The sequence below is a fragment of the Vipera berus genome (genome assembly GCF_964194415.1).
Source record: "Vipera berus genome assembly, chromosome: 6".
Classification (NCBI taxonomy): domain Eukaryota; kingdom Metazoa; phylum Chordata; class Lepidosauria; order Squamata; family Viperidae; genus Vipera; species Vipera berus.
Window position 1 is genome coordinate 23,793,702 of NC_138208.1, and position 26,874 is coordinate 23,820,575.

At 39.0% G+C, this 26,874-nt stretch overlaps 1 protein-coding gene across 4 annotated transcripts in view; it reads left to right on the forward strand.

The window, feature by feature from the left end:
* The window catches only part of CADPS2 (calcium dependent secretion activator 2), a 373,090-nt gene that overhangs the window by 340,145 nt on the left and 6,071 nt on the right, over positions 1–26,874 (forward strand). For 2 of the 4 annotated variants that reach the window (XM_081331670.1, XM_081331672.1), the window contains 2 exons: positions 556–573; positions 1,188–1,295. In XM_081331670.1, coding sequence (XP_081187796.1) covers positions 556–573; positions 1,188–1,295 — 126 coding nt within the window. The remainder of the gene's footprint in view (positions 1–555; positions 574–1,187; positions 1,296–26,874) is intronic. The other 2 variants (XM_081331671.1, XM_081331673.1) reach the window with 1 other exon arrangement.

Consider the following 26,874-nt stretch of genomic DNA (forward strand, 5'->3'; position numbering starts at 1 on the left):
TCTTGGTGGTTTACTACTATTAAAATAACAATTAGTACATTATTAAACCTACACTAAAATGAATATAATAAATAATGGCATATTCCACTTGAGTTTCTGGAACTTTTTCTGAATCAGGGCCAAACGCGAAAAGTCTTATATCTCTTTGTTTTCTTCATTCTGTTTTTAAGCTTTTGATTTAGAATTTTAAATGGTTTTCCAAGATGATTTTGAATTTCTATTATGGTAATTTAGTTATTTGTGTTTGTCATGAGTAATTGCTGTTTTTCATTTGTCAGAACCTAAGAAATGTTTCAGACTGGGCTATTAAAGTAATGATTGATTGATAATCTTTATTATGATCAGTAACCAGTAAAGAGTAATCATTTAAGAGTGTTAGCATTTGTTCTCCTACAAACTGTGTCATGACTTGACATGATTAAAGTAGATATAATTCCATGACTGATGTGCTGTGGGATAAGACAGGAGAAATTTAGTAAAAAATAGTATGTTTTCTTGATCTGTAATGTATCCATCTTTTGTTTTCATATCCATGCTATACTACTATACATCCAGACTGCAGACCACAACTGTGTATGTATGGATGAGTAAATATAATTGTTTTAAATATTTATTCATAGTATTCATATATTTCCTCATGCTGTTTATAGAAGCCTGTTAATTCATAATCAACATGTTATTTTTCTCCCTTTATTGTGTGCTGGGTTTCTTTGGGGGTTTTTTTGTGTGTGTTTTTTGGATTATTGCCTCTGTGTGTCCACACTTGCAAAATATATCCAGATATGCACCTGGATACATAGATATATACATACATATACACACACACATACATATATATATATATAATGAGTGCTGCTTCAAAATACATTCTTGAATATATTTCAAAAAATCCATGGAACTTTTAAATAGGGTAGAATCAGCTTCCTATTAAAAAAAATAGGACTCCATATTAATTAGTCTAAATTGCACTTATATCTTATATGAACTTTGGATAAGACAAATAATGTGTATATGCATGCAGGTTTTTATTTTATCATGCATATGTACACGCATGTGCATTTTATAATGTATATGTGTACACATACAAATATGTATATGACAAAAAATAACACTGCAAGTTGTACATCTGTACCTTGTATCTCTCTCTCATTTTTTTTTTACTTTTCTTCTTTTTGTTACTAAAATAGAAACCAGGGATGGATCTTGCAGATACTTACATTATGTTTGTTCGTCAAAATCAAGATATACTTCGAGATAAAGTCAATGAAGAAATGTACATAGAAAAAATATTTGATGTAAGTAACTGTCTCAATGAGAAATAGTACTTCATAGAGTTGAATATTATAAACACATGCCTTCTATTGTTTACTTTTATAGTTTAGGAATCACAATGTTTACAAACCACTCTTGATTTTGGATTTCAAAAATACTTTCTCTGGGAAATGAAATAACTGAAAAATATTACTATGTCTTCGTTGCCTTTTTGTAAAAATGAAGTGCTAGAAAGCTTGTGATTTGTGAGAATCTTTTAGATTTATGTTCACACAATACATCACTGAGATGCAAGTCAATTCTGCTTCAGCAGTAGTTTCATCCTACTATTAAGTGGCCAGTTCAACACGTCTAATGGCCATTTATGAGGTAAGTAGAGAGACCATAATCTTCATAGTAGCTGAAATATCTCTTCAGCTGTATGGGTCATTCTCTTTCCATTCTTGATTATATCTTCATCCCTACCACACTCATAATTCTATCATTTTTTTTCCATAATGCTATTGTGTTTCCTTTGTTACTAACATCACAAAACCATCTACTTTTGGAGCAAAAGGTTCCAATCTCAGGTACTTCACACAGCTGAAATACTATAGCATTGCCTTTTTCTCCTCAGCTTAAGAGAGTTGGGAAACAAATGATCTCTTGACAAAGATTGCCATTTTTCTATTGTATGTACTGTGAGAAGAAATTAAATTGTTAAGCGGAATAAAAGAAATACCATATTCATATACAAGGAAATGTTAAACTCCCTTATATGTTTAGATTGAAGTTAAACAGATGGATCCTTTCTGGATATACATCTGCTCTATAATGATGTATTCAATAACGTAACCCAGCACTTCATATTACATTCTTTCACTATAAAGACAAGTTGTCCATATATTTACTTTTGGCCACCTCATAATACAAGAATTTTAAAACAGAAAAATTCTCGCTGTTCCTCAAGGTTGTTTTTTTTTTCCCTTCTCTGAAGAGGTAGGGTGGGAACAATAGCAATTTTTCCAAATCAACTCAAATGAGAATTCTAAAAACAAAACAGGAGAAATTTTCAGCAATAATATCAGTTTTGACTATTTCCAAACTCAATTGCTATAGATTCTTTATTTTCCTTTCACTCTCCTTTGGCTACTGAACAACTTGGTATGATTTCCTTGAAAATACTTTTGATATGAGAGAGAGATTGTAGTGTTGCAGATATTAGTGTCAGGCTTCACACAGTAGACAGAACCAATTAGACAAGCTTTCAGAGATCAGGAATTTATAATGCATAATTATGTAAGAGATGTTAGAGAATTCTAGTGACTGCTTTGTCTCAAGAGCACTACGGTATTCTATTCCAGCCATTTGGATCTACTTTCTCTTCCTCTCATTCTCGCTTTCAGAACTTTATTTCAGTCATTGACCAATAAAAATACAATCAATAAAATGTTCCTATTTGTGATTTTTTTCCTGCAATGGTCAGATTTGCTAGCCCGTTGTTTCTCTCTGGGCAATCTAACTCTCATAATCTGCTGCATCTATTTTCCTTGTGAAACCCACTTTCTGCCGTTTCCCACAGTTGATTCCAGTATAATTCTGAATACTTTTTTTTGTCATGAAAGGTATTTATTTACATTCAATCTCCATGGCATTTCAAAATGCTTTTCTAGCAGTTTCGTTTAATTATGCAAGTTTTCTGCAAATGTTTTCATAACAGCAATTCACAGCCCTTGCTGTGACACTTCACTCATGTCAGTTGTGCAAGGTCTCACCACACAAGATTCTCTGCCATGGATATGTCATGTCAGTGTTTGTTGTTTCTTATCTTGGCTGACTGAAATAAATCTTGTTCAAGCTCCCTCTTTTACAGACATTTGCTAGCAGATCTAGAAGAAAAGTATCATCTGGTATAATAAGCTAAGTGTTACTATGTGTGAAAAATTATTTATATATTTATTTTGCAAGAGCTTTGATTTCTTGCAAGGGGAGAAAATTCATTCATTCATCTGGCATTTTTACAAAGTATTAAGAGCCATATTTCCAACTTTGCATTAGTTTTTGTGGATAGACAAGCATATGGTCCACTTTGAAGGTGTTTTTTTTATTTCCCACAGCTTACTTTGCTGTTTTTTAAATGTTTAAAACTTCTGGGTAACAATCACTATTCACTCTTCTGGCAATAGAGAGCATTTGGAGAGACTCAATGCTTTTGCAGGATTTTTTAAATTCAGAACTACAGATGAACAGTTAAGCTACATTTATTTTGTTGTGCCTGTGGTATTTTATAATGCTGTACAGTATTTTTGTTGTTAATTATTCCTATGAATTTGCAAAGTACAAGAAGAATGAAACATCTGAATACTGCCTCTGCTCTTATCTATCATTGAATTACTTGTAGTCTTAATATACTCCATGTTTTTTAAACCATAATTGTGTAGGAATTGGAATTGGAATTGTTCCTAGAGTAAGTTACTAATTACTAGAGATGACAATATTATTACTATTCCTGGTTTATCTCGGGCAATGAAGAGGGAGACGATGGCTTCAGCTCAAACATTTATTGACTCAGCCCGGACGGGGCAAAACTGTACAACCAGCCTTTATATAGGCAACTGTCAAACAGGTTAACAAATCAGGGACCGGTGTTTTCCCGCCGAGGGGCCATGCCCAATAATCAGCTGGCAGCTTTGACATTTCCCCAGTGATAGCGCATGCGACGCTGAGCTGGGGAATCCTGTCAGCTGGCTGCTGTTTCAGCTGGGAACCCGGGTAAACCTAGCCGGCGTTTTGACAGCTAGCGGCTGTCAGTGGCTGATGTGTCTGCGCGTGCGCGACTTTGACAGCTCGCGGCTGCTGCCGCTTTGACAGCTCGCGGCTGCCGCTGTTTTGACAGCACGTGGCTGTTACTGCGCATGCGTGGCTTTTTTGACAGCTGTCAGAATGGCCACGTGGAGCGGCCTTTGACAGCTGTCATTCTTGTGGGGGATACATTACAATTCCCCAACCTTATCACTTCTGAAATTATATTCAGGTGTTGCTTTATACTGTACATAGTAAATTCAATTGGTTGTTTCAAGACTACATCCAATTTTCACATTTTGATTACAAGACAACTTCTATACATGATAAAGTCAAGTAACAAATAGCACTTGTGCAATATAAATTACTCACTCTTTTCATATAACATTCTGAACTCTGTTTTAGGATCAAGGCTTAGGGGAACTTTCAAAAATTCAACTCACTGCTTTCCTGCCCTTTTCTGGCAAAGTTATGAGCAAATAAACAATTTTGCTTTTATAATTTATGCAGTGTATGTCCCTCAGTATATCAAAAGTCAGGAAAAGTTTAATCTGGATCTAGTCAGGCTCACTCCAGTGGCACCAATTAGCTGGTTGATCAAGAATAATTGTATCAACACCAAAGCTATCTGGGTTTAAACAATAGCTTAATTTTATATCTCCTTATGACAGATACCTATGGCAAATTACTGTTCATTTATTTTGATTTAATGTATTCTGGTAGGGTACAAGATTTGATAAATTGACCTTAGGAATATTTCCAGCACTCTGAGTAATTTAATTTTCTAGGTTATTGTATTTTTAAGCTTGGCAAAATTCTAAAAATTCCTGAGTATGCAGAGGAAAAAAAACTACTTAACAATTTCACCTTTAAAATTGCCAGTCCCCTGGTTTTTTTACTCATCTCACCTGGAAAATTCAACCATTTTGGGAAGTCCAAATAAAGCTGACTATTTATAGGTTTGGGATTTTATGCACTCAGACTGCACCTGCAACTACAGTGTCAAGATATGTGTTGTATAGTATTACTTAAAGGATTTATGTAAATAAATAGTAATTGAGCTATTCAGTGCAAAGAATTAGACCAATGAAGCTCAAACAATCTATAATTACATACTTATTTGCTTAAACATAGGTTTGATGCAAATTGTATATTTGCTCATTTTTGGTGTGTCCATGAACAGAATGTGTAGAAATGTTCTCAGCTGAGCTTTGCTAGGCAAGATAGCAGACATGGGTAAAGATTAGCTCCCTTGCTCAATCTTCCAATGGCTCTAAAATTGTGTTTCATTCCGCTCTATTTTTAATATATATCTGATCCTAGATTTAAAGAAAGATCTATCACATACTCTTTCTGTCAGTGTCAGATGATTCATATATAAATGTTCAGCAGTTTTTAGGGGGAATCACAGTAGTGCTAAATCAAATAGTTAGCATATATAAATGAGCTTTTCTAAAGGAAGTACTCAGTTTTCATTACATTTTACAAGACTACAAAAAGTAGTGTGTATGAATGAGCTACCACAAAGAGAAGTTTTTATTAACTGAAGTCTTCTTTCTAAAGAAATCAGTTCACATGCTGTTGTGAAAAACCATGTCCACTCCATGTTATATGAGGCTGATAACTGGGTTAATGGTGAGAGGAAGGGATGAAGACATCATCCTGTAATCTTTGTGTTGAGTCACAATATCTGACAGTGATTTTTGCCTGGACAGCAACAATGGTTCCAAATCTGAATAAGACCCTGAAAACTCTAGGGCTGTCATGGCTAAGCAACTAAGAGACTTACTGGGACTGTAAACTTTATGCTATTTTCAATCCATTGGGTAATGGCTTCTGTCCTCATTGTCCTGTGCACATGAAGTGAATGGATTGGGAGTTGGGAGCTCTTACTGATGAATTACCAGTGGTTTTTTTTCATTCTTAAGCATTAAAAGCAGTTTGTTTTTAATCATGCATGAAAATGAAAGAGGAAACTCACATTCTGATATATTAAAATAAAAATATGAAAAATCTTTTTTGTGGGAGCCTGAAAAATAATTCATTCTTTAGAGCAGGTGTCAAACTGCCGGCCTGTAGGCCGGATGCGTCATGTGGAAGCCGTGCCCACCCCATTGCCGGCAATGGCAAAACTGTCTTGATACATTGCGTGATGTCACATGATGTCACGAGTTTGACATGTCTGCTTTAGGGGGTGGTTGAATGAAAATAAACTAAAGTATTTTAAAATAATGGTTCATCAGTGTTTCAGAATTAACTCACACTTGTCACCCTTTGAGCCATTATATCTCATGTGAGAAGAAACCTCTAAAGGTAGCTTTCAGCCTTTCAAACCGAAGACAGAGAAGCTTTTCCTTGTCATATTTTAATATTGTTTCAACATATTTTCCATATTGTTTCAAAAGGTACCTTGTTGAAAAGTTTAGTGCATGTGACTAACTTGGTCAAGTCTGAATTACTGGGTGCTCCACTAACATTCTTTTCCATATTTCTCTCATATAACAGATCTTTGTTTATTTAATGAGATTTTTTTAATGTATTAATAGATAGATACTTTTGCTTTTTGTTCTGTAAATCCTAACTGTGAATATTTCCCAGCTCAAATACAATGAAGAGGTTTGGAGGTAGTTCAGACATAGTTTCCTTGATTATGATTGAATGAGTTTAAAGGCAGTGGTGGGATTCAAATATGTGAACAACCAGTTCTCTATGTGGATGCTGCTTCTGGAAGTCCATTCTGGGCCTGGGCAACAAAAAAATTGCTACCAGTTCTCCCAAACTGGTGCAAACTGGCTGAATCCCACCACTGTTTAAAGGGTCTTTTCTAAATTAAAAACAAATTTTAAAATGTCTATGAGTGTGAAGATAGATGGGTAAAATGGCACCTTGGCATAAGGAAGGAAGAGCAGGTTTTGCCTTTTTTTATGATGTGATAGAATTGCTTATCTCCTCCATTTTTAGTAATAGATTTTTCACTGTGATTAATATGAGAGCGTCTCTTGTCTATTTGAGTTAGAAACAGGAAGGGTAGCCTGCATCCTTAGCTATTGTTCCACCTGCACAGGGGCAACATCTTTGTCGTGAGCTTGAGCATCATGGAATGTCTAGGAACAGGTGCTGGAGATGCAAAGCTCAAAGAAATTGAAGTGCTTGAGTGTGTCTGTGAGCTCTAATAGAGGTAATCTTCTCTTTCACTCCATGTATTCCTCCATAAACACTTCTTCCCTCCATTCTTTTTTTTTCTTCCAGGCACACCATACTGAACCAAAAAACGATCATAGGGAAGCAAAAAGTTACAAAGGCTTCACCATCAATATCTCTCTGAGGCAAAAAAAAAATCCCTCTTCCTTAAAACTATAATAGTCTTATTACCATAGAAGCTTTTTTTGGAAGAATATTTTTGAACTTAGATGAAGTCAGATTGCAAAACCAGTAATGTCTATCATACTGAAGAACTTACTCTTTTGTCTTTTGCCAAGGTATAATTTCTTCAATCATGAGAATTGAGTTAGAATTAATTTGTGACTTTAATCATGATCATATCATATCTGGGGAAAAAAGATTGAGGCCATTTTGGTCTTCGGGGTTGGGGCTGGATGGGGGAGCTTTCCCCCAAGATCCTTAAATATTTTTTTACAGATGTTTGCATGTACTTCAGTTTTTCAGTAACATAGGTCCTATTCCTTTGATTCTGAACTTTATCTTATTTAGGTTTTGTGAGATTAAATGAGATTGAAATTTTTGTTCCAGTCTCTTTTTTTCTTCCTCTGTATCCAACTACCTGGTTTACTAACTTTTAAACTCACATGCATGTGGGCCAATTTCCATAAGAATACATTTGCTTTTACACCCAGTTCAAGTTATTACTAGATCTACTAATTTGAATCCAAATATCAGCTGCAGCTTCTTCCTTCTTCCTTAAAAAATGCTCTTGATAGTTTGGTGTCAATTCTGGTATCCAGCTTTGAAGTCCTTTACATCATGGATATTGGACTGGAATTAGTAGTGGTTTTTATGAGCTAACTCTAAACATTGTGGTTGTCAAATTGTATTAATCAGTTGTTTTTGCCTCCCTCATGATACAGGGTTTAGAATTTTATATTATATTTATAGACTGCCCTGATATCTCCAGAGATGAAGAGCAGTTCACAGTTTTAATCAATAAACATTGCTATCATTGGCCTATAATTCCTAAGATTAACTACATCTGTGCTTCATCTATTTCTAAAATAACACCATCACTGCAACTTTATCTCATATTCTTTTGTACTAAGTGATTTTTGGTTAGGGTTGTTTTAGAAAGCTCTTTCAATAGGTGAATAAGCACGCATTCACATTTCTGTTGGAAATGTTTATAATGCACTAAATTCTATCTGTTCTAGTAGAGTTATAATTGGCTTTACGCTTATTAAATGAGATGCTAAAGTATCTGACTTTAAAAAAAATAACATTAGCTGTTGTTAACCTGGTCATATGTCAGAGGTGAATATTGCTCATTAAAAATATTATTTCTGTGGAAAACATGCTTTCTGATACATATACATGCTTTTTTCCTGAAATAATGCTTCTGAGCATTTCTTCAGGTTGCATATCAGTCTGACATATTGTCATTTCTACAATAAATAGGAAGAGCAAGGTGTGTTTTGAAAAGGAAGCAGAGTTTCAAGCTGAGAGTGTTACTTATTACAGAGTGGGCTGTGTAGTCTTAAGTGGCAAATTTCTTTTAGAGTTTTTTTAAATTTGTTAGCATTCTTGTGGTCCATCATTTTGTATTTAATTTGTAAATTAAGAGCTTAAACTTAGAGATAATTGAAGAGTTATAACAGTCATAATCAAATATATGAAGAATTATCAAGAAGATGGAGCATTCAGTAAGTAAAAACTGCATGAATGCAAATTTGGACCAATATTAGGGTTAAGGCAATCTAATAGCAAGTGTCTAAAATTTCTTTGATATATTGTGCCTTTTACTTATTAGGCTGATAGATTCAGTATGTAATAACGCTGCAATTAAAGTTTTCATAAAACTAAAGCAGTCTTATTGTTAAGCAATTATAAGTAAACAACCCTGCTTAAAAATGTAGTGAAATTGTACTGGGTCAAAGTGAAACCATATGATCTAACGTTCTTTGTATTTGGTATCAATTATGAGCTTCTGGGTATCTATCAGAAACTGGCTGGTGATATTTTATTGGGTAAGTGTGTAAATTTGTTTCTGTGTGTAACACATATGCTCCTACTTTTATTTTACTTCAGAATATTTTTCATCTTTTCTTTTTGTCATAACTTCTTTTGTTTTAATTCTGTATTTTTACTCTTTGTTTTGCAAATATTTACATTTTGCAGTGAGCTAAGTGTTAAGTTATCATAAATTATTAATTTCTGGTGGTTTCCTTATAATACAAATAGTGAAAGTAGACCACATTGCAATCTTTGAAATTATGGCTTAGTTTGAACATTGCATGGATTAAAATGTATCCAGATTCAGATGAAGCATGTGATACGAGCGCTCTAGAATTATCCGTGATAAATCCCAAACCAGCTTAGAATGAATAGATTTAAATGGAGCTGTGGTCAGGATCCAGAGAAGCCCACATCCAAAAACAGACCCCAAAGCAATGTGGATGACAATGATGCAGCAACTGTGTCCGATTGAGGGGTGGGGAGGAGAGAGAGAAATGCAACTGAACAAATTTCTTCCTGAGGAAGACAGTAACAGAATACAATAAATAATTAGAATATTTAACCTCAAGGATAACTCTTGTGATCAGATGACAATTGGTCACCAAAATGATGAGGAGTTCATGGGATAGGATTTCTTTGGCAATGATTGGATAGTGCAATGCCTTCCAGGGAAACTGAGGCAAGATACATGTAAGTTACAGTAAAATTAAAAGCTTAAAGGATAGATGTAAAAAGCAAATGTGCAGTGAGAAATGCCTATGGCAGAGAAGTATTAAAGGTTTCAAGCTGGCTTGGGAGACTATCCAAGTACTGTAACTACTGCCAGAAAAAATAGACAGAAGAAAGGCAAGGTTACAGAAAGAAGACAGAAGAAAGGCAAGGTTACAGAAAGAAAGGCAAGAAGAAAGTAAGCCTGTTTTAGGTGCAGAACCATCCCATTTCCTCTTTGTCTAAAGTTCCTGTGGTGGAAGATGCTTCAACCACTCTGTCAATTAAAGTAGAGGTTCTCATAGTGAGAGTTATAAGCAAATTTGAGAGACAATGTAAATTGTCTTTACAAAGACAGGCGAGAGACCGTAGGCAAGGTTAACTCGTTTATTAGGTTCAGCTCCCGGCAGCTGACTGTCAAAACAATCCGGGTTTATATAGGGAACTGTCAAACAGCGTAGCCAATCAGGTAGCGGTATTTCCCCGCCGTTCGGAGAACGGCCAATCAACTAACAGTACTCTGACAGCTCTGCGGCTGTCAGGGAATTCCTCTCAGCTGAGCGCTTAGCTCAGCTCGGAGGACCGGGTTGAAGACTTCCAGATTTGACAGTTCCGAGAACTGTCAAATCTGGCGCGTGCGCGTTGGCCCCCGGCAGCCCTTTTGACAGCTGTCAACGGGAATGGCGGCCGGCTGGGCGGTGCGCGTGCGTCGTTGCTTCGGGCGGCCATTTGACAGCTGTCAACTGTCAAATGTCGGCCGGCTCGGCTTTTTACTTGCGGCTTGGGAACTACTGGTTCCCAGATATGATTCACCCCCTTTCCCCCCCCCTGAACAGGTATGTTATGCATAACAACAGTTGAACATTTTAAAACAGTATGGTTAACAGGTTCTTTAACAGATGGTGGGTTTCCCTTCCATTCAAAGTCCGCGAGGTATGCGGGGGGGTTTCTGGCTCGGCTGGACCGTCGGGGACAGGGGGTGCTCCCTTCGGATTGCGTGGCTGGAGGGGTTGTTTCTAGGTGGGGCTCAGCAGATGGTTGTGGGTCCTGGGGGAGGAATTCATCGGGTCCGGGGGTGTCGGCTGGCGTAGGCTCGCCCAGAGTTGGTTGCAGAGAGGGGTTTGGTAGTGACCTGGGTCGGAGCTGATCCGTGTGTCTGCGTTGTATGAGTCCTGTCCCAGTGTCCACTGTGTATGATAATGGTCCAGTTTGGTCCAGGATAACCCCCTGAACCCACTTATCCCTTCCCCCATAATCTCGGGACCAAACGTTTTGTCCTTTGGAGAATGTTTTTGGCTGGGAGTTTGGTGTCATTTCGGCTGCCAGTCTGTCGGGGTGGAGTCTGTCGAGCCGTGTCACCAGGCGGCGGCCCCATCGAAGTTCGGCCGGGCTCTTGCCGGTGGTTGTGCAGGGAGTAGAATGGTGGGCTAAGAGAAATTGTGACAAGCGTCGGTGCCAGTTTCCTGTGATGATTCTTTTGAGGGCGTCTTTGGTGGTCCTCACCATAACCTCTGCAAGGCCGTTGGACGATGGGTGGAAGGGAGCCGATGTTGAATGCCTAATACAATTTCTCCTCGTGAAGATCTGAAAGTCATGAGAAGTAAATTGAGGGCCATTGTCTGAAATAATGACGTCGGGGAGACCGTGTGTTGCGAAGATTCCCCTGAGGGCTTGAATGGTTGCGGCAGACGTTGTGCTGTGAACCGGGAGAACCTCCAGCCATTTGGAATAACTATCTACAACTATGAGGAAGACCTGTCCTTGGAAGGGCCCGGCATAATCAATGTGGATGCGGGACCAGGGGTTTTTTGTGAGTTCCCATTTATGAATTGGGGCTCTGGGTTGGAGTGGGCGGGATTCTTGGCATAGGTAGCAGCCAGCAATGTACTTTTCTATGTCTTGGTCAATTCCTGGCCACCAGACGTAGCTGCGGGCCAAAGCTTTTGTTTTTACGATGCCAGGGTGGCCCTCATGTAAGGTGTCCAGTACTTTTGGCCTATGTTTGGTGGGCACGATTACCCTGCACCCCCAGAGTAAACATCCTAAGTGAGACGTCAGTTCATTTTGCCTGGAGAAATATGGCTGAAACTCTGTGTCTGGGCAAGAGGTCTGCCAGCCTGTGTGTACCCATGCTAGCACTCTGCTAAGTGTTTTGTCTGACGAAGTTGCAGTAGCGATATCTTTTGCTGTCAGCGGGCATTCTGGGAGCTCCTGAATAGCTAAGATGTTGCCTGCTGGGGCTGGGTCAGGCTCTGTGTGGGGTAGGGGTAATCTGCTGAGGCCGTCAGCGTGACACATTTGGTGTCCTGGCTTATATATTAATTGGTAGGAGTATGCTGTGAGGAATGTTGTCCAGCGCAACATCCTGGGAGATAAGATTTGGGGGGTCTGACGGTCCCAAGTGAAAAGCCCTAACAATGGTTTGTGATCTGTGTAAATCACGAAAGGGCGACCGTAAAGGTAATCATGAAATTTTTTAATTCCTGCCACAATTGCCAGGGCTTCTTTATCTATTTGGGCATAGTTTCTTTCCGTTTTGGAAAGAGTTCTGGAATAATATGCCACTGGGGATTGGGTGCCATCGTTGTCTAAATGGCTTAAAACTGCTCCGATCCCATATGGGGATGCATCGCAGGCTATGCATAGGGGTTTGTCCTCCTGGTAGTGGGAAATAGTTGCGTTGCTGGAAAGCATTTGTTTAAGTGACCTGAAACTGTTTTCGTGGGCTGTAGTCCAATGCCAGGCTGCCCCTTTATCGAGCAGTCTGTGGAGGGGTTCTGCGATAGTTGCCTTTCCTGGTAGGAAGGCGTGATAAAAATTTAAAAGTCCAAGGAAGGCTTGGAGCTCGTTTTTATTTTTTGGGGTAGGGGCGGCCTTGATAGCAAGGATTTTTGAGTTTGTGGGGTGAATTCCTTGCGAGTCGATCTTGTAGCCTAAAAAATCTGCTGACGGGACGCCTATAGAACATTTTTCACGTTTTAGTTTGAGCCCTGCTTTTCTAAATCTTAATAGTACTTCCTGTAGTCTGTCCGCTAAGTTGTTTTCCGATTCCCCAGCGATGAGTATGTCATCGAAATAGGGGCAGACACCTGGGATTCCTTTTAAGGTTTTCTCCATGACCTCCTGGAAAATGCCAGGGGCCACAGAGATGCCGAATTGGAGGCGGTTTACTTTGAAAGCGCCACGGTGAGTGACGATGGTTTGTGCTTCAGCTGTTTCCCGGGTGACCGGTAGCTGAAGAAAGGCATGCGCTAGGTCAAGTTTGGCGAATATTGAGCCGGACCCTATTTCTGACAGCACGTCCCTGACAGCAGGCACTGGGTATGCGTGGGGATTTAATGCGCGGTTGACTGTTGCTTTATAGTCCGTGCATATTCTCACGTCACCGTTTGGTTTAACTGGTGTCACTATGGGGGTTTCCCAGGTTCCCCCGTCTGTTGGTTCTAGGACCCCCAGGCTGACTAGATGGTCTAATTCTGCTTCAATTTTTTGTTTTAGGGCAAAGGGGACCCTTCTTGCCTTGATGCGGATGGGACCTACCTCAGGTTTTAATTTGAGGTCTATAGGGGGACCTGTATATTTGCCAAGCGTTCCGTCGAAAACGTCCGCGAACGCCTGGCAGACCTGCTTTAATGTTCGGGATTGTATGCGGTTGGTGCCCTCCAGGTGGATGCCTAGAGCCTCGAACCAGTCTAACCCGATGAGGGTGGTCCTGGGAGCCTCAGTGATTTGGATTGTTAATTGCCCTTGGAATTTTTTGTATTCTACCCTTACTTGTGCCTGTCCCTTTAAGTGGATGGCGGCCCCCTGGAAGTCTGCAAGGAGTATTTTGGAGGGCTGCAGGGGGATACGGCGTCTGATTTTAAATCCAATCTTTTTGAGAGTGTCCCAGGACATTATTGAAACAGAGGAGCCGGAGGCGACCTCCATTTCACAGGGCACTCCTTGAATTTTGACCCAGATCTTAATTTTGGGCTGTAAATGGTGGATGGGCGAAATTTTTTGTTGGGCCCGAATGGACAATACTGAGGGCTGGGGAATTTCCCTGGCAGAAAGGGGAACCCTGGTCCTACCTGCCGGAATCTCCTCAAGCTCGTGGAGGGTTTCCCGGTTCGAGCTGCGACACGCGGAGTGAATGTGCCCGGTCTTCCCGCATCCGTGACACCTGGCATTTCTGAAACGACATGTGGTTCTGGCGTGCGCCCCGCCGCAGCTGGCACACTTAGGTTTTTGGCCTGCGGAGGTGGGTCTTGGGCCGGGGGCGGCTGGCCTGAATGGCCTGCGGTTCTTTCCGGGGTCGGTGCCCATTTTGCTGAAACGGGACATGATGTCGTCGACGCCGGTGAGGGTTTCGGGCTGCTCGTCGTCCGGTTCCCCGGCGTAGTGGACTGACCCGGCCGGGCTGCTTCTGAACGTCGGGGAGCCTTCACGGTGGCTATCTTCGTAGGCCATGATCTCTAATGTGAGTTGGGCGAAGTCTAACGTGGGTCTGGCTACCAATTTCCGCTGGAGCCGCTCGTTGGAGAGACCGACGATGACCTGATCTCTGATACGGTCTTCCAGGTCGGGAAATTGGCACCTGCGGGCAGCGTGACGTACCCCAGCGATGAAGGCTGTGGTCGTTTCGCCCGGTTGCTGTCGGCGGCGGGCGAAATGGAGGTGCCAGTACAGCTCGGACCGCCGGGGCATGAAGTGCTTGCTGAGGCGGTCGGTTAGTACGGCGTAAGGGACGGTCGCGATGGGGTCTGGGCTGCAGAGCCCTACGGCGATGTCATAGACGGCAGGCCCGCTGAGACACAGGAGGGCGGCAGCCTTGTGGCGATCCTCCGTTATCTTGTTAACTACGAGGTAGCCTTCGACTTGTCCCCAGTGCGATTCCCATCCCTCGGGATGGCGGACGTCGAATTCTCTGACGTGGCCTAAATTTGCCATGGTCTGGATCCACGGTGCTGTTCAAACTGCCGAAGGGTTCCTTTGCCCTCGATGTGGCTTCAGCAGTGACTTTCAGCGAGAGGGATCGGAACTCCTTTGCGGAGGCTAACTCAGCAGGCAGCTCTGTGGCACCGGAATCCCATCCTCGTTGCCAGGTAAATTGTCTTTACAAAGACAGGCGAGAGACCGTAGGCAAGGTTAACTCGTTTATTAGCTTCAGCTCCCGGCAGCTGACTGTCAAAACAATCCGGGTTTATATAGGGAACTGTCAAACAGCGTAGCCAATCAGGTAGCGGTATTTCCCCGCCGTTCGGAGAACGGCCAATCAACTAACAGTACTCTGACAGCTCTGCGGCTGTCAGGGAATTCCTCTCAGCTGAGCGCTTAGCTCAGCTCGGAGGACCGGGTTGAAGACTTCCAGATTTGACAGTTCCGAGAACTGTCAAATCTGGCGCGTGCGCGTTGGCCCCCGGCAGCCCTTTTGACAGCTGTCAACGGGAATGGCGGCCGGCTGGGCGGTGCGCGTGCGTCGTTGCTTCAGGCGGCCATTTGACAGCTGTCAACTGTCAAATGTCGGCCGGCTCGGCTTTTTACTTGCGGCTTGGGAACTACTGGTTCCCAGATATGATTCAAAATGCATTTGCTCCTACTCGTCTTAATACAAGCTTTTCTCAAGCTGTTGGCATCGGAGCAGACTGTATGTAGAACAGGGGGCTGGGATCTCCTTCCAAAGCCTTTACATGTCAGCAGTACATCTTACCTACTTATCATTACTATCTAACCAGCCAGCATCAAGGTGCTTGCATCTGCCCCATCTCCCAAGGGCACCTGTTCTTATTCTTTCTGGGATACAGCACACATATTCTGACCCTGAGCCTGCCTGTCCACTCTGGACTGCCTAAACCCTGCACCTCTTCTGTTTCTTGCAATAGGATAATGTTTCCCTGTAACATGATACTGAAAAGTGTTTTAGGTCAGGTATGTTGAGAGGCTGTGTGATATGGGGGGGTTGAGAATTTGCAGGTACAACTTTACTATCATTAATTAAAATGATAAAACACCATATTCTAGGTCAAAACCAATGAGTCTGCTAGCATGGGTCAATTCCCTACAGTTGTATACTTCTTCAATAAAAGTGTTTTCTTGAAATGCTTGATGTACCACTCAAAATGTTTCCATACTATAAAAGGTAAAGGTAAAGGTTCCCCCGCACATGCGTGCTAGTCGTTTCCGAATCTAGGGGACGGTGCTCATCTCCGTTTCAAAGCCGAAGAGCCAGCGCTTGTCCGAGGACATCTCCATGGTCATGTGGCCAGCATGACTAGACACCAAAGGCGCACAGAACGCTGTTACCTTCCCACCGTAGTGGTCCCTATTTTTCTACTTGCATTTTTACGTGCTTTCGAACTGCTAGGTTGGCAGAAGCTGGGACGAGTAACAGGCGCTCACTCTGTTACACAGCACTCGGGATTCGACCCGCCAAACTGGCGACCTTCTGATCGACAAGCTCAGCGTCCTAACCCACTGAGCCACCGCGTCCCTTTTCCATACTATATATGACCACAATTGATGCAAATTTGACATTTAACTGCAGAATCCAAAAATCAATAGATGCTTTCTTAAAAGTATATTACTTCTGGAATATTATACTAGAGAGAACCCCATAGTCGAGAGATTTTCTCAATGCCTTTATTTTCAATCCTAAAGCATGAATAGTAAAATCAGTAGGATGTTCTCTTTTAGGAGCAGTACTTAGGAGGGAGCAAATAGTAAGTAATTCTTCTGTAAATCCAGGACTCTATTCTTAAGGATTTTCTAGATAACACCAGCCTACTGTTTAATGTTTGGAAAGACTTTCATAAAGTGGCATCTCTCACTGACCTTCCTGCATCATCAACTCTTGAGGACTGATTAAGCATTCCTACCTAGAGGAAATGCATTAATCTAGCATTGAGGTTACACAAGTGTGAAAGCAGTCATTAGGTGCGCTCTCAGATGGAGGTCTCCTGGAAGTACCAATCAAGGGGTATTGTGCAAGCTTTTTTCCCCCCCTTGAGCTGCTTTTTCTCTGAACTTTTCTGGCAGGGACGAGTTCAAAGTTAAAGACAATGTTTTCAGTAGAGTTTTTAAAAAGTCCATGAACAAGGTAGAATCTGGAAGCAATTGAGATTGAAATCTGTGGGGGGGAAATAGAAACACTACTTTAAAAAACAATTAGCTCAGGGCTGCTCATCTATGGACTATAATTAGCTTTTCAAGAGTAACTGGTTTTCACAGGGTACTGTGCAGCTCCATCAGTAAATACTAGAAGCAACCATACAGATGTGGGATAGTACATTTTTTTTCTAATGTTTGGAGGTTGGTTAAAAAAAAACCTCAATCCAAAGTTTTCTGAACTGGACTAATGTTTAGGAAGGACGGAATTAAAAAGTGCCCTCTAATACTTTGGGGAGACTTAAGGCCTCATTATGCACTTTAAAATTCCTCATAACAGCCCGAAAATGTTTCCCTTGCCATTCCAGTGATATATTAAGATCTCAGGATACGCTTCTTCCAATCCTCATTTAAAATGTAACTCTTAGATAATTGGAATGAGATGAAGCAGGATTTCTTAGGGTTTACAAGCACAGTAGTAATAGTAGCAAAAACACTTCAAGTCTGCACATTAGTGTGATTTAAAAAATGCAACAGATTGCTATGATCTTCTCTTCCCATTGAATGTCTTTGCTTGCTATCTCAGTTTACTCTTGGTGAGTAACTCAAAGGCATTTGCTCTTGTTTGTTATGTTTTTATATTAGAGGCCTTTCAAATAGTCTTCTGAAAAGTAGGACACATGATCACCCTAATGCAGTATCTTCTCACTTTAAATACTATCTTGTAATTGATCTGGACTCAGTGAAAATGAAAAAAGACTTGGATATTAACATATTAACAGTATGTTATCTAACAAATTCATATTTCAAACAGAAGTGTAGGTAAGACTGCATTGTGGCTTAGAAACATTTGGAATTACTTTTTTTAGATTAAAGCAACAAATGCATATAATTTGCTATTTTTGCAGATTTTAAAACCATATTTAAGTCCTTCAATATTGTTTTCAAGTTAAAGGCTTTATACATGAGACTTCCTAGTGAAAGTACATTTCATTTCACAGAACTTTGTTTTAATGTTACAGAGTCTGCAATATTCATTCTCAGCCATGAATGTTAAAATATGTATTACTTTTCTATAGTATCCATTCTTCAAAAGTCCTATTAAATTTGAAGCAATTTAAAGTTACTAATCATATTATGGAGAACTGCAGAATGATTTTAAATATTCAGTGCTAAAGTTTTGAACATTATATTGAAAACATGTATCATAGTATCCATATGCCTTTTTCGGCATTTGTTGAATGATAGAAGAGTAGCTGTTGTCAGTTGACTTTTTATTGATCAGTTTGAAGTATGTCTAACAAATAATTCACATTTAGTGAAAAGGTTTGGAGAGTTTTTTGTTTCTTGTTTTTTTCTCTCTCTGAAAATGTAAATATCGGTGTTCAAAATTGCTCATTCTCAGATTACAGTCTGTCAAGTTCGTTTCAGTTAAATTATCATTTGTAGGTGTGAGCTTTGACAAAAATGTTCTTCTTTTGATCTCAATTATATGCCAGGACAACACCTGCAAGTTAAAACTGGGTGGGAAGCTGTTCAAAAGTCCTCTTCTCACATCCAAAACCTGCATGGGAATGAAGGTCTAAGAAATCTGAATGAAGCGTACCTAATTCCCAGAGAAACTCCACAAGATAATGCATTGTATTGAGCTGCTTATTTCTTTGATAAATCAAAATAATCTTCAAGAAATATGTGAACTTCTGCTATCAGGTTTCCAGAAACTGGATAGGAACATAACTGTCACTTGGCACAATCCCAAAAATAGATTTCTTGGGTTTTTTTTCCTGATGCACCTGGACATATGTGGCAGGTCTGGTAGAATCAGCTAATTAACAACTCAGGCTTAAACAGGCACCTCATCTGGCAATGCAGTTAGTTGCCTGATGGTGCTCAGCAGGACTTGGTAGTGCTTTTTATTTTTCTGTCCTAATGGTCTGCTGCCCACCTAATTTTGCCTTATTGTCAACTACTACTTACCGCAGCTTGAGGCCCTCCCAGGAGGCTAAATTATTATCAAAGGATTAGGGAGATGTAGCCTTGTAGCTCTGACATTTCTGATTACTTGTCTATGCCAGAACACTAATTAGCTGTGACTAATTAAGAAAAATGTTCCTGCCATAGAAAACCATTTAAAAGAACTGAGAAGTAAAAAGAAAGGTAGAAAGAAAGAAATTCAAAAGCTGAGCAGTGCTCAGATTTGCTGATACTCTTTACGTTTCTACTGAGCTTTAACTCACCTTTAATTAAGCCTAATTTTTAAGGCTGTCATAGACAATAAAAGAATATAAGAATCAGTCTGAGATTCTTTATTTAAGGGAGCAAAATAATTGACTCCTTTAACGTGCTTTGTAGCATCAGGTTTTCCCTATAGAGCATGAAAGAGCAAATCTTGTAAATTTTCAAACATATTAACCGACTGTTGTGGGAGAAAGAAACCTCACACACATGCGTACGCGTGTGGAGGCACAAAGCACAATTCACAGACACTGTTGGGAACAGCCCCCTATTTTCTCACTAAGGCCAGTGCAGATACCTCACAAACATTACTAAAATAAGTGGAGGAAGGGCAGCCGGTAGGCTTAATAGACTGCTTTGTCAGTAAGTCACTTATAATATACATTTCCAATTCTTCATAATATTCCATCTTTTATTATATTTGTGAGTGCTTTAATAATAACTCAAGTTTTGCGCCACACTGTATAAAGATGAAACAATGAAAAAAATTGGTTTTCTTGGTATTTATTCTCTGCCAATCTTAGAGAAAAAAAGTAAACATCAAATAAAATAATGTTATAATAATATATTAAACTATATTTTAGAATTAAATACTGCTAAGTTTGTAAAGCCGCCCTGAGTCTTCGGAGAAGGGCGGGATATAAATGGAATTAAAATAAAATAAAATAAAATAAATAAAATAAATAAATATTTTTAAGAACTTGTCAAATACTGTAAAGTGTCCACAAACTCTTCTGAGTATGTGTTCTGTATTGTAAAAGTAAGCTCATTTTGTAATGAAAAATTTAATATTTACTTGCTTAATACATTACAACCCTAAGACCCTTTGCCCACTTACTTTTCAGAAGTGAGATTTCAATATGCAATGCTAAGAGAATTCACATTCCTCCTTTTACCTTAATACTTTTTTCCCCTTGAACCTGGTTTCAGAATTAAACTATAATTTGAAGATTTTAATACCACTAATGTTCTCATGCCCCTGAATTAGAGTAATTGTTTGATGGCCTCTAATTTGTTATCCTCTCAGAATAGATTATAGATTAAAACATTACCTTTAGGGTTTCAGATCCATGTTAGCTGATCCAGATAAAACCTAGTATGGTGTTTTTATATCTTGGCTTTCTTTATATTACTCAAGTTGATCAAGTTGAGCATTCAGTGAGCAATCATTCCTTTCACAGTTCAATCAGCAGCTTACACCTTAGAATGAGTCCTGCCATTTCTTCTTCAGAAACATAATCATGTCATCTCTTTGATCTCTTCCAAGGTTCCTACATGTGAGGAACAAAAATCCTCCAAAAAGCAATTGGGGGTATTTGTGTAAATTAAAATATAGTTTGTATGCTGTTGAAGAAAAGAGAAAGAAAATTTGCTCAGTGAAATAGTTACGTACATTTTCAAAAATAATTCTTAGAGGTATTCTTTCCAAACAGCTTTGTCATGCACTGGAGATTTTTCATAACATTTGTGTAGCATTACGAAATGCATTTGAATCATGGAATAATTTTGTACACAGTGCTGTAACATTATGGTTTTGCAGTACATGAATGTCTACACATAAGTAAATTTGTTAAGCTAATTTTATTAAAAAAACCTTTTAAAATAGAAAAATGTTTTTAGAGTGAGTTTTAAATGAACCACATTGTCTTCTTTTAAAAAAAAATAGCCACTATGACCCGAATGTTTGAGTGGGAAAGAGAAAGGTTCCCATATTGTCATAATTTAGAATTAAACCCATCACCTGAAAACACTGTGTTTGTCTACAGAGGTAAGAACAAAAAGAGAATCATAATTACATACGCATTTTACTGTGGTATCTTTAAAAATCATATAGAAGTACCTGGCTGAGATCAATAGGATGCATCCAGCTGCAAAGCTCTAAAACTCTGGGTAAATCTGATAGAAAGTGTTAACTGGACCTGCCGTCCTCTGTGTAGTAAAGAAAAATCAATAGGTTCTCTACCATTTGGATTGTCTTAGGTCAGATGTTTTCCACCATGAAATGCCAGGCAAAGGCACCATTGAGGGTTTATTGATTTCCTCATGTACTGTAAATATATATATACACTTAATCAGCAGGAGAAGCTCACAGTTTCTGCAACCATGTATGCACTGCTACTACCTTTACTACTGAACCCTGCATATGTTAAGCTAGCTTTTGCCACTATTCATAGCCAATAATTTTGCTTGTGAAAAACTTTGAAATCATAAATCCAACAGAAGGAACTCTCCCCCTGAAGCAGCTTTTCAAAGCTTACTGAACATACGAACCAAATATTTAATATCTGTTACATTTAAAATCTATTAAGGCATTTGAACAGTTCAACTTCATTTCTTCTGGGTGAAATTAAATGATCAACTGCCGATTAGGACCAAAAGCATGGCCACGCTTTTGAGAAACAGAAACATTGTAGTTGAGTAACTATGGAAGTATCAGAAATTCAAAGCGCTAAAAAAAGGGAGGGAGAGAGAAAATAAGTCTGATTATTATGGCCTCTTGTCAATTAGAAAAATGGAGTTTGACCTCTTGAGACTTGCAGGACCTCTGTCCAGTGGTGGGATTCAAATATGTGAACAACCAGTTCTCTGTGTGGATGCCACTTCCAGAAGTCCATTCTGGGCCTAGGCAACAAAAAATTAGCTACCGGTTCTGCCGAAGTGGTGCAAACCAGCTGAATCCCACCACTGCCTCTGTGCCTCCAGATAGTCCAGACATACAGCTCCAATGTTCAGTGCTCATCCCACTGCTTGTGTTGGCTGGAGCTGCTGGGGGGTATAATTAGAAAATTTGGAGAGCTAATTCACATCTTCTTACAACTTGGTATCCTAGAGCAGTGACTTCCAACAATTTAGTGGTAGTAGGCTGTGGTATGGGCACTATAATAGATGCTTTTTTGAAACACCCAAAATGTCACGAGTTCACCAAATGTTGCAAGGGTTTAGCGTTCTTTATTTGAGCCGTAAAATATTTTCTTATAATTAATGATCCTTTAAGTTGGGGCTCTGCAGACATTATGTGAAAGGGTCATGTATGCCACGTCCACAGGTGTTGCATTGCTAACCAATGGCTTTAAGTGATGCACTTCAAATTTTTCAGTGAGAATGTAGTAATTACAAAAAAGAAAAAGATTGAGAACTGCTGCTTATAGAAAGTTATACCTGGTTGGTATTCACAGTTGCAGCATGGAGTTATACTGCAACAGCTTTACAGGTATTCACAATGGAAAAAGACCATGAAAAAATATAAACTTTGTTGCCCTGTCAAATTTTCTTATAGTGTCATGCTGTCTTTTTTTTATTAAAAAATAATAACTTCTGTCTCTTAATTTATTTTAATTCGACTGAGCTGCTTTTTTGCCTTATTTTATAGTAACCAAAGAAGGGCAAAGAGTTTACATTCTGGAGCAGAAGAAGACAGCAAACATCCTGTAGATAGTCTGTGATTTCCTTAACTCCTATGGATTCAGTTGGCCAAGGGTGAAAGAGATTATGAAATATGTCTACAAATACCCAACTATTATGCAGTTGGGGAAGGGATTTCTTATCATAGAATACATGAATATATTTTAGTGGTAGTTGACCATGCAAACATGGGCTAGCTTTAAAGGATTAATATTAGTGACTTTATATTTTTAAGATAGCTATTTTGGACTCTGTTGCTGGCAGAATGAGCCGTCTACTCTAAAGAGAAAGGCAGTATCATTTTAAAAAAAACCTATAGTGGCTGCAGTTTTGCCTTTTACCAAAGTTGAAAAGCATTTCAGAAGAGGGCTAAAATGAAATGACCCTAGGATTGGCTAACCCTGTTTTTAAAGCACATGAGGGGTTAACAGATGCCCTTGCCAATTTGGTATGGTCCAAGATTCTCTATTGGTAGTGGGCCCAGCTTGAGAACCAGGTCCCAAATTTAGGGCTGCTTTTGTTGCTTTGGATATGTTTCTGATTTTTAAAATAGCACTGCCTTTTCCTTGCTATCTGTTAACTCAAGTGAAGTTCTCCAGTGAGATCCTTTTTTGAAATAAAGCAATAGCAAAAAAAAAAAATAGACTGGAAAATAAATTGTCAAGGAAAGGTTGTATGTAAAAGAATATGTTAGAAATTAGAACTCTTATTAAAGAACTCTGCATATCCAACTCCAGTGCACAAATTTTTCCATGAGCATCGCAGCATTCATGTTGAAGACCATTGCCATGCATATTTATGAAAATTTAATGCTGAAGTTCCATATATATACCAGAATTCCTGGATTTTTAGTCTACTGAATGTATTTTTAATAAACAATATGCACATTTAATGGCAGATGACCACTAAAATGTTTTCATTGGGAAGCAAAAGGAGATAATTTGGAAATGTTTTGAATAGTCTTTGTAACCAATGGCTTCCAAGCAACTATCCTGAAAAGAACTGTCAGCATAGTTGGGCTTCAAGGGAAAATCTTTTTTGTCCCCACTATAACTGCAAGGAATAAATCCCGTCCCCACCATTTCCTTTATTTCCGAGGCTATGAAGTATCACTATTGGCCCAAACCATAACTTGATGGGGGGGAAATGTCAGGAACATGAGCAAATGCACAAGACATTCCTCTGATCTGGTTTCCTTTCTCCAACATTTTAGCCATCTGCCTTGAAAATCAGAATGAAGCAGTGGATTTCATAACCATAATTTTAATCATTTAGGAACTTCACATGTTTAAGTAGTTATTGTTCTGTGTGGGAATCAGCTGTCCCATTCTGATACTGATATAATGTAATTACAAACATACAGAATAATTGTTTAAAATTAATTCTGACATTAATGCAGAGCTTTGCAGATGTGATCTAGCATTGCACACTAACACAAGCAGAATTGCTTTTAGGCAATATTCATTTCAAGTGCATTGATAGAGATTAGGAAACTATAAATTAGCAATCTATGATAATTAGTGGGGTGAATGTGCCATAATAGAAGATTGCATTCAGTTAATAGGCAGTTTAAATGATAAAAGTCAAAATTTAAGAGAAAAGTCAAGGGCTTAATAGGATCTTAATCTTGAATTGCACATGGATAATGAAGAACAGTCATTTGCTGTGATATTTTATGCAATTGACAGACTCCTCATAGTTGGTCCATAATGTTCTATCATAAATGTAAATATTTAAGTATCTGAAATGTTCTGGGATAATCTTTCAAATTACACTTCCTTTTCATTTCAAGTCAGATTTGGAAGCGTTTTGATGCATCCATATTGCTTATGTTTGAAAATTAATTTTGCAAAGGTAGTTAAAGCACATAAATATATGAAAGAAATTTAAATGGTGAGTGATATGTTATGAGATGTTTCCATGTAATTATTTTGGTCAGTCACATTCTCCTTAAGACATGATTGATGAAAATATACTGGGAGCAGAGATATGTATAAATAGAATCTTATTAAAATATTTAAAAATATTAAAAATGTTCTATAATGTGCAGACAGTTGTTTTGTTATTTTTTTCCAGAGATCATATATAATATAAAATTCTCTAAATAATACAGATTGTGCTACACAGTTTTTGACTTCTTCATTAAATGATTCTAGCTTTGTCTGCTTGAATACTATTTTATTTTTCTTTCTACCCAGGATTAAATCACCTAATTGTTATAAAGAATCCTTTCAGAATGTTTAAATATATTTTTAATTTCTGATCAGTGCTGCATTTTGTCCAGGAGTGAGGTGCTAAAAAATGTTCTAGCATCCAAAAAGGCAAAGTCTTGTCTTTACCAATATAGTTTATGCATTTCCTATTTTAATCGGCAGGTATGTCAGAGGATTATGTAGTCTTTGCCTTTGTTATGAGTGTATCTAATATCACTAACGAAATTTATTAGGATTTTTATAAGAATCGCTCCTAATTATACAATCTACTTTAAAATTGGGGGCTGCTCTTGTGTTCCTCTGTTAATTTTACTATTGCTCCTTTGTTCCCTAAAGTAGGACAAAAGTGCTGATCTGTCCTAAACAAAGCTACCATTTCTTGCTCCCCCTTCATCAAAAACACATTCTGTCAGTGGCTGTTGCCAGAAGAACCAACCTAAAGAAAAACTCTATGTGGTCAGTGATTCAGATACAGAAATATTGGAACTGAATGGACTGCCGCTTTGTGTATTACTACATGTTGAGTTTTCATTCCAGGTAGCAAACAGCTGCATCTTTAAAAAAAATAGAAAAGAAATAAAGAAAAGAGAGAGGGAGAGGGAGAGAAAGAAATCTGGAGTGCATGATTTCAAGAGACAAGTTATTACATCTAATTAATTGCTCTCAAAACAAAGAAAAGAGGGAGATAAGGATTGTGAATATTGAACATGTTTGTTCTGTATGTTCCAATAGTCAACAGAATAATGAAATTCCTTAACTACTTCTCTTTAACTTGCCCAAGAAAGCTCGGTATGTTGCTAAATCTCTTTTCACGAACACTGCCGAGAAACAACTTTAATCCTTGTTAGAAAATTGCCGAGTCTGCAGCTGACAAAGAGCTCATGCTTGTTCTATTGTTAGTGTTCCTGGACCCTGAGAGTGGAGCCCTTTACAGCTGCATGGATCCAGCCTGGCTCAGCTGTACTATTTAGGAGAGGAGGGTTTGTCAATTTCTATTGACAATAGAGTGAGTTTTTCAGGGCTTGTAGCAGTGCTGAACACAGTTGGGGATCAATGCCAGCCATTCAGCTTGCACCCTCTTTCATTGCTTTGGTTTGTTAATTCAAGACTAAAGGTCCACCGAGGAGGTGTAGGGTGTTTAAGACGGCTGATGAACTGAAAGCGTTTATGGCTCCGGCATGGCAATTTCCATAGGCGGTGGCAACTATTGGCACAGAGGGGGCTGTGTCCTTGTTGACCCTCTTGTTATTAAAAATGCACAAGTGCTGCGCTTCTCAATATTTCAACACTCTTTCATTGTCAATACCACCTTCTGAGCCCTTCTGCTTGTTACTTGCTCTAAAGATCTTCTTAGATTGGGTTTGAAAACTTCACCTTAAACACTAGATTAGACTGATGTTCTGTTTTCCGTGCTCCTGTTGATTTGTTGAACCTTCCCAGGGCTGAAAAGCAAGTAGCAGCTTGATGGGGAGACGGGCTGCTAATATGATTTACCAGTCTACAGTCATGCACAATAAGTGTGAATAAATACAGGGGTCTTGCAGAGTCAACCCTAGCCTTTCCTTTTTCCTCTCTCTTAAAAAAAAAGAAAAGAACTTCAAAAGAGATATTTCAAGGGAAAATGAAGTGAGTAATTCATGCCCTTACAGGAGCCGACTGCACTAGCAAGAGGAGGGGTAGAACCCATTTTATTTTTAAATGGTTGGCTGTTGTCATGAGCCAGTGTGAAAAAATAGGGAGAAGATACACATTCTGTCTTTATTTTAGGTCGACCACAGCATCCAAAAATAATGCCACAGGCTTGACATGGGGGGGGCATTATAATGCTTTTTTTCAATTTTTTCCCCCATCAGGCTCAGAAAAACGTGTAGTATAGTATAGTACATCTAGTATAGGGGATGGAGACTGGAAAAAATGTATTTTTCCATGCCTGGAGGGTAATTTAGGGAAGTTTGATCTCTAGCAAATAGAATGCACTAATATTAAAAGACCT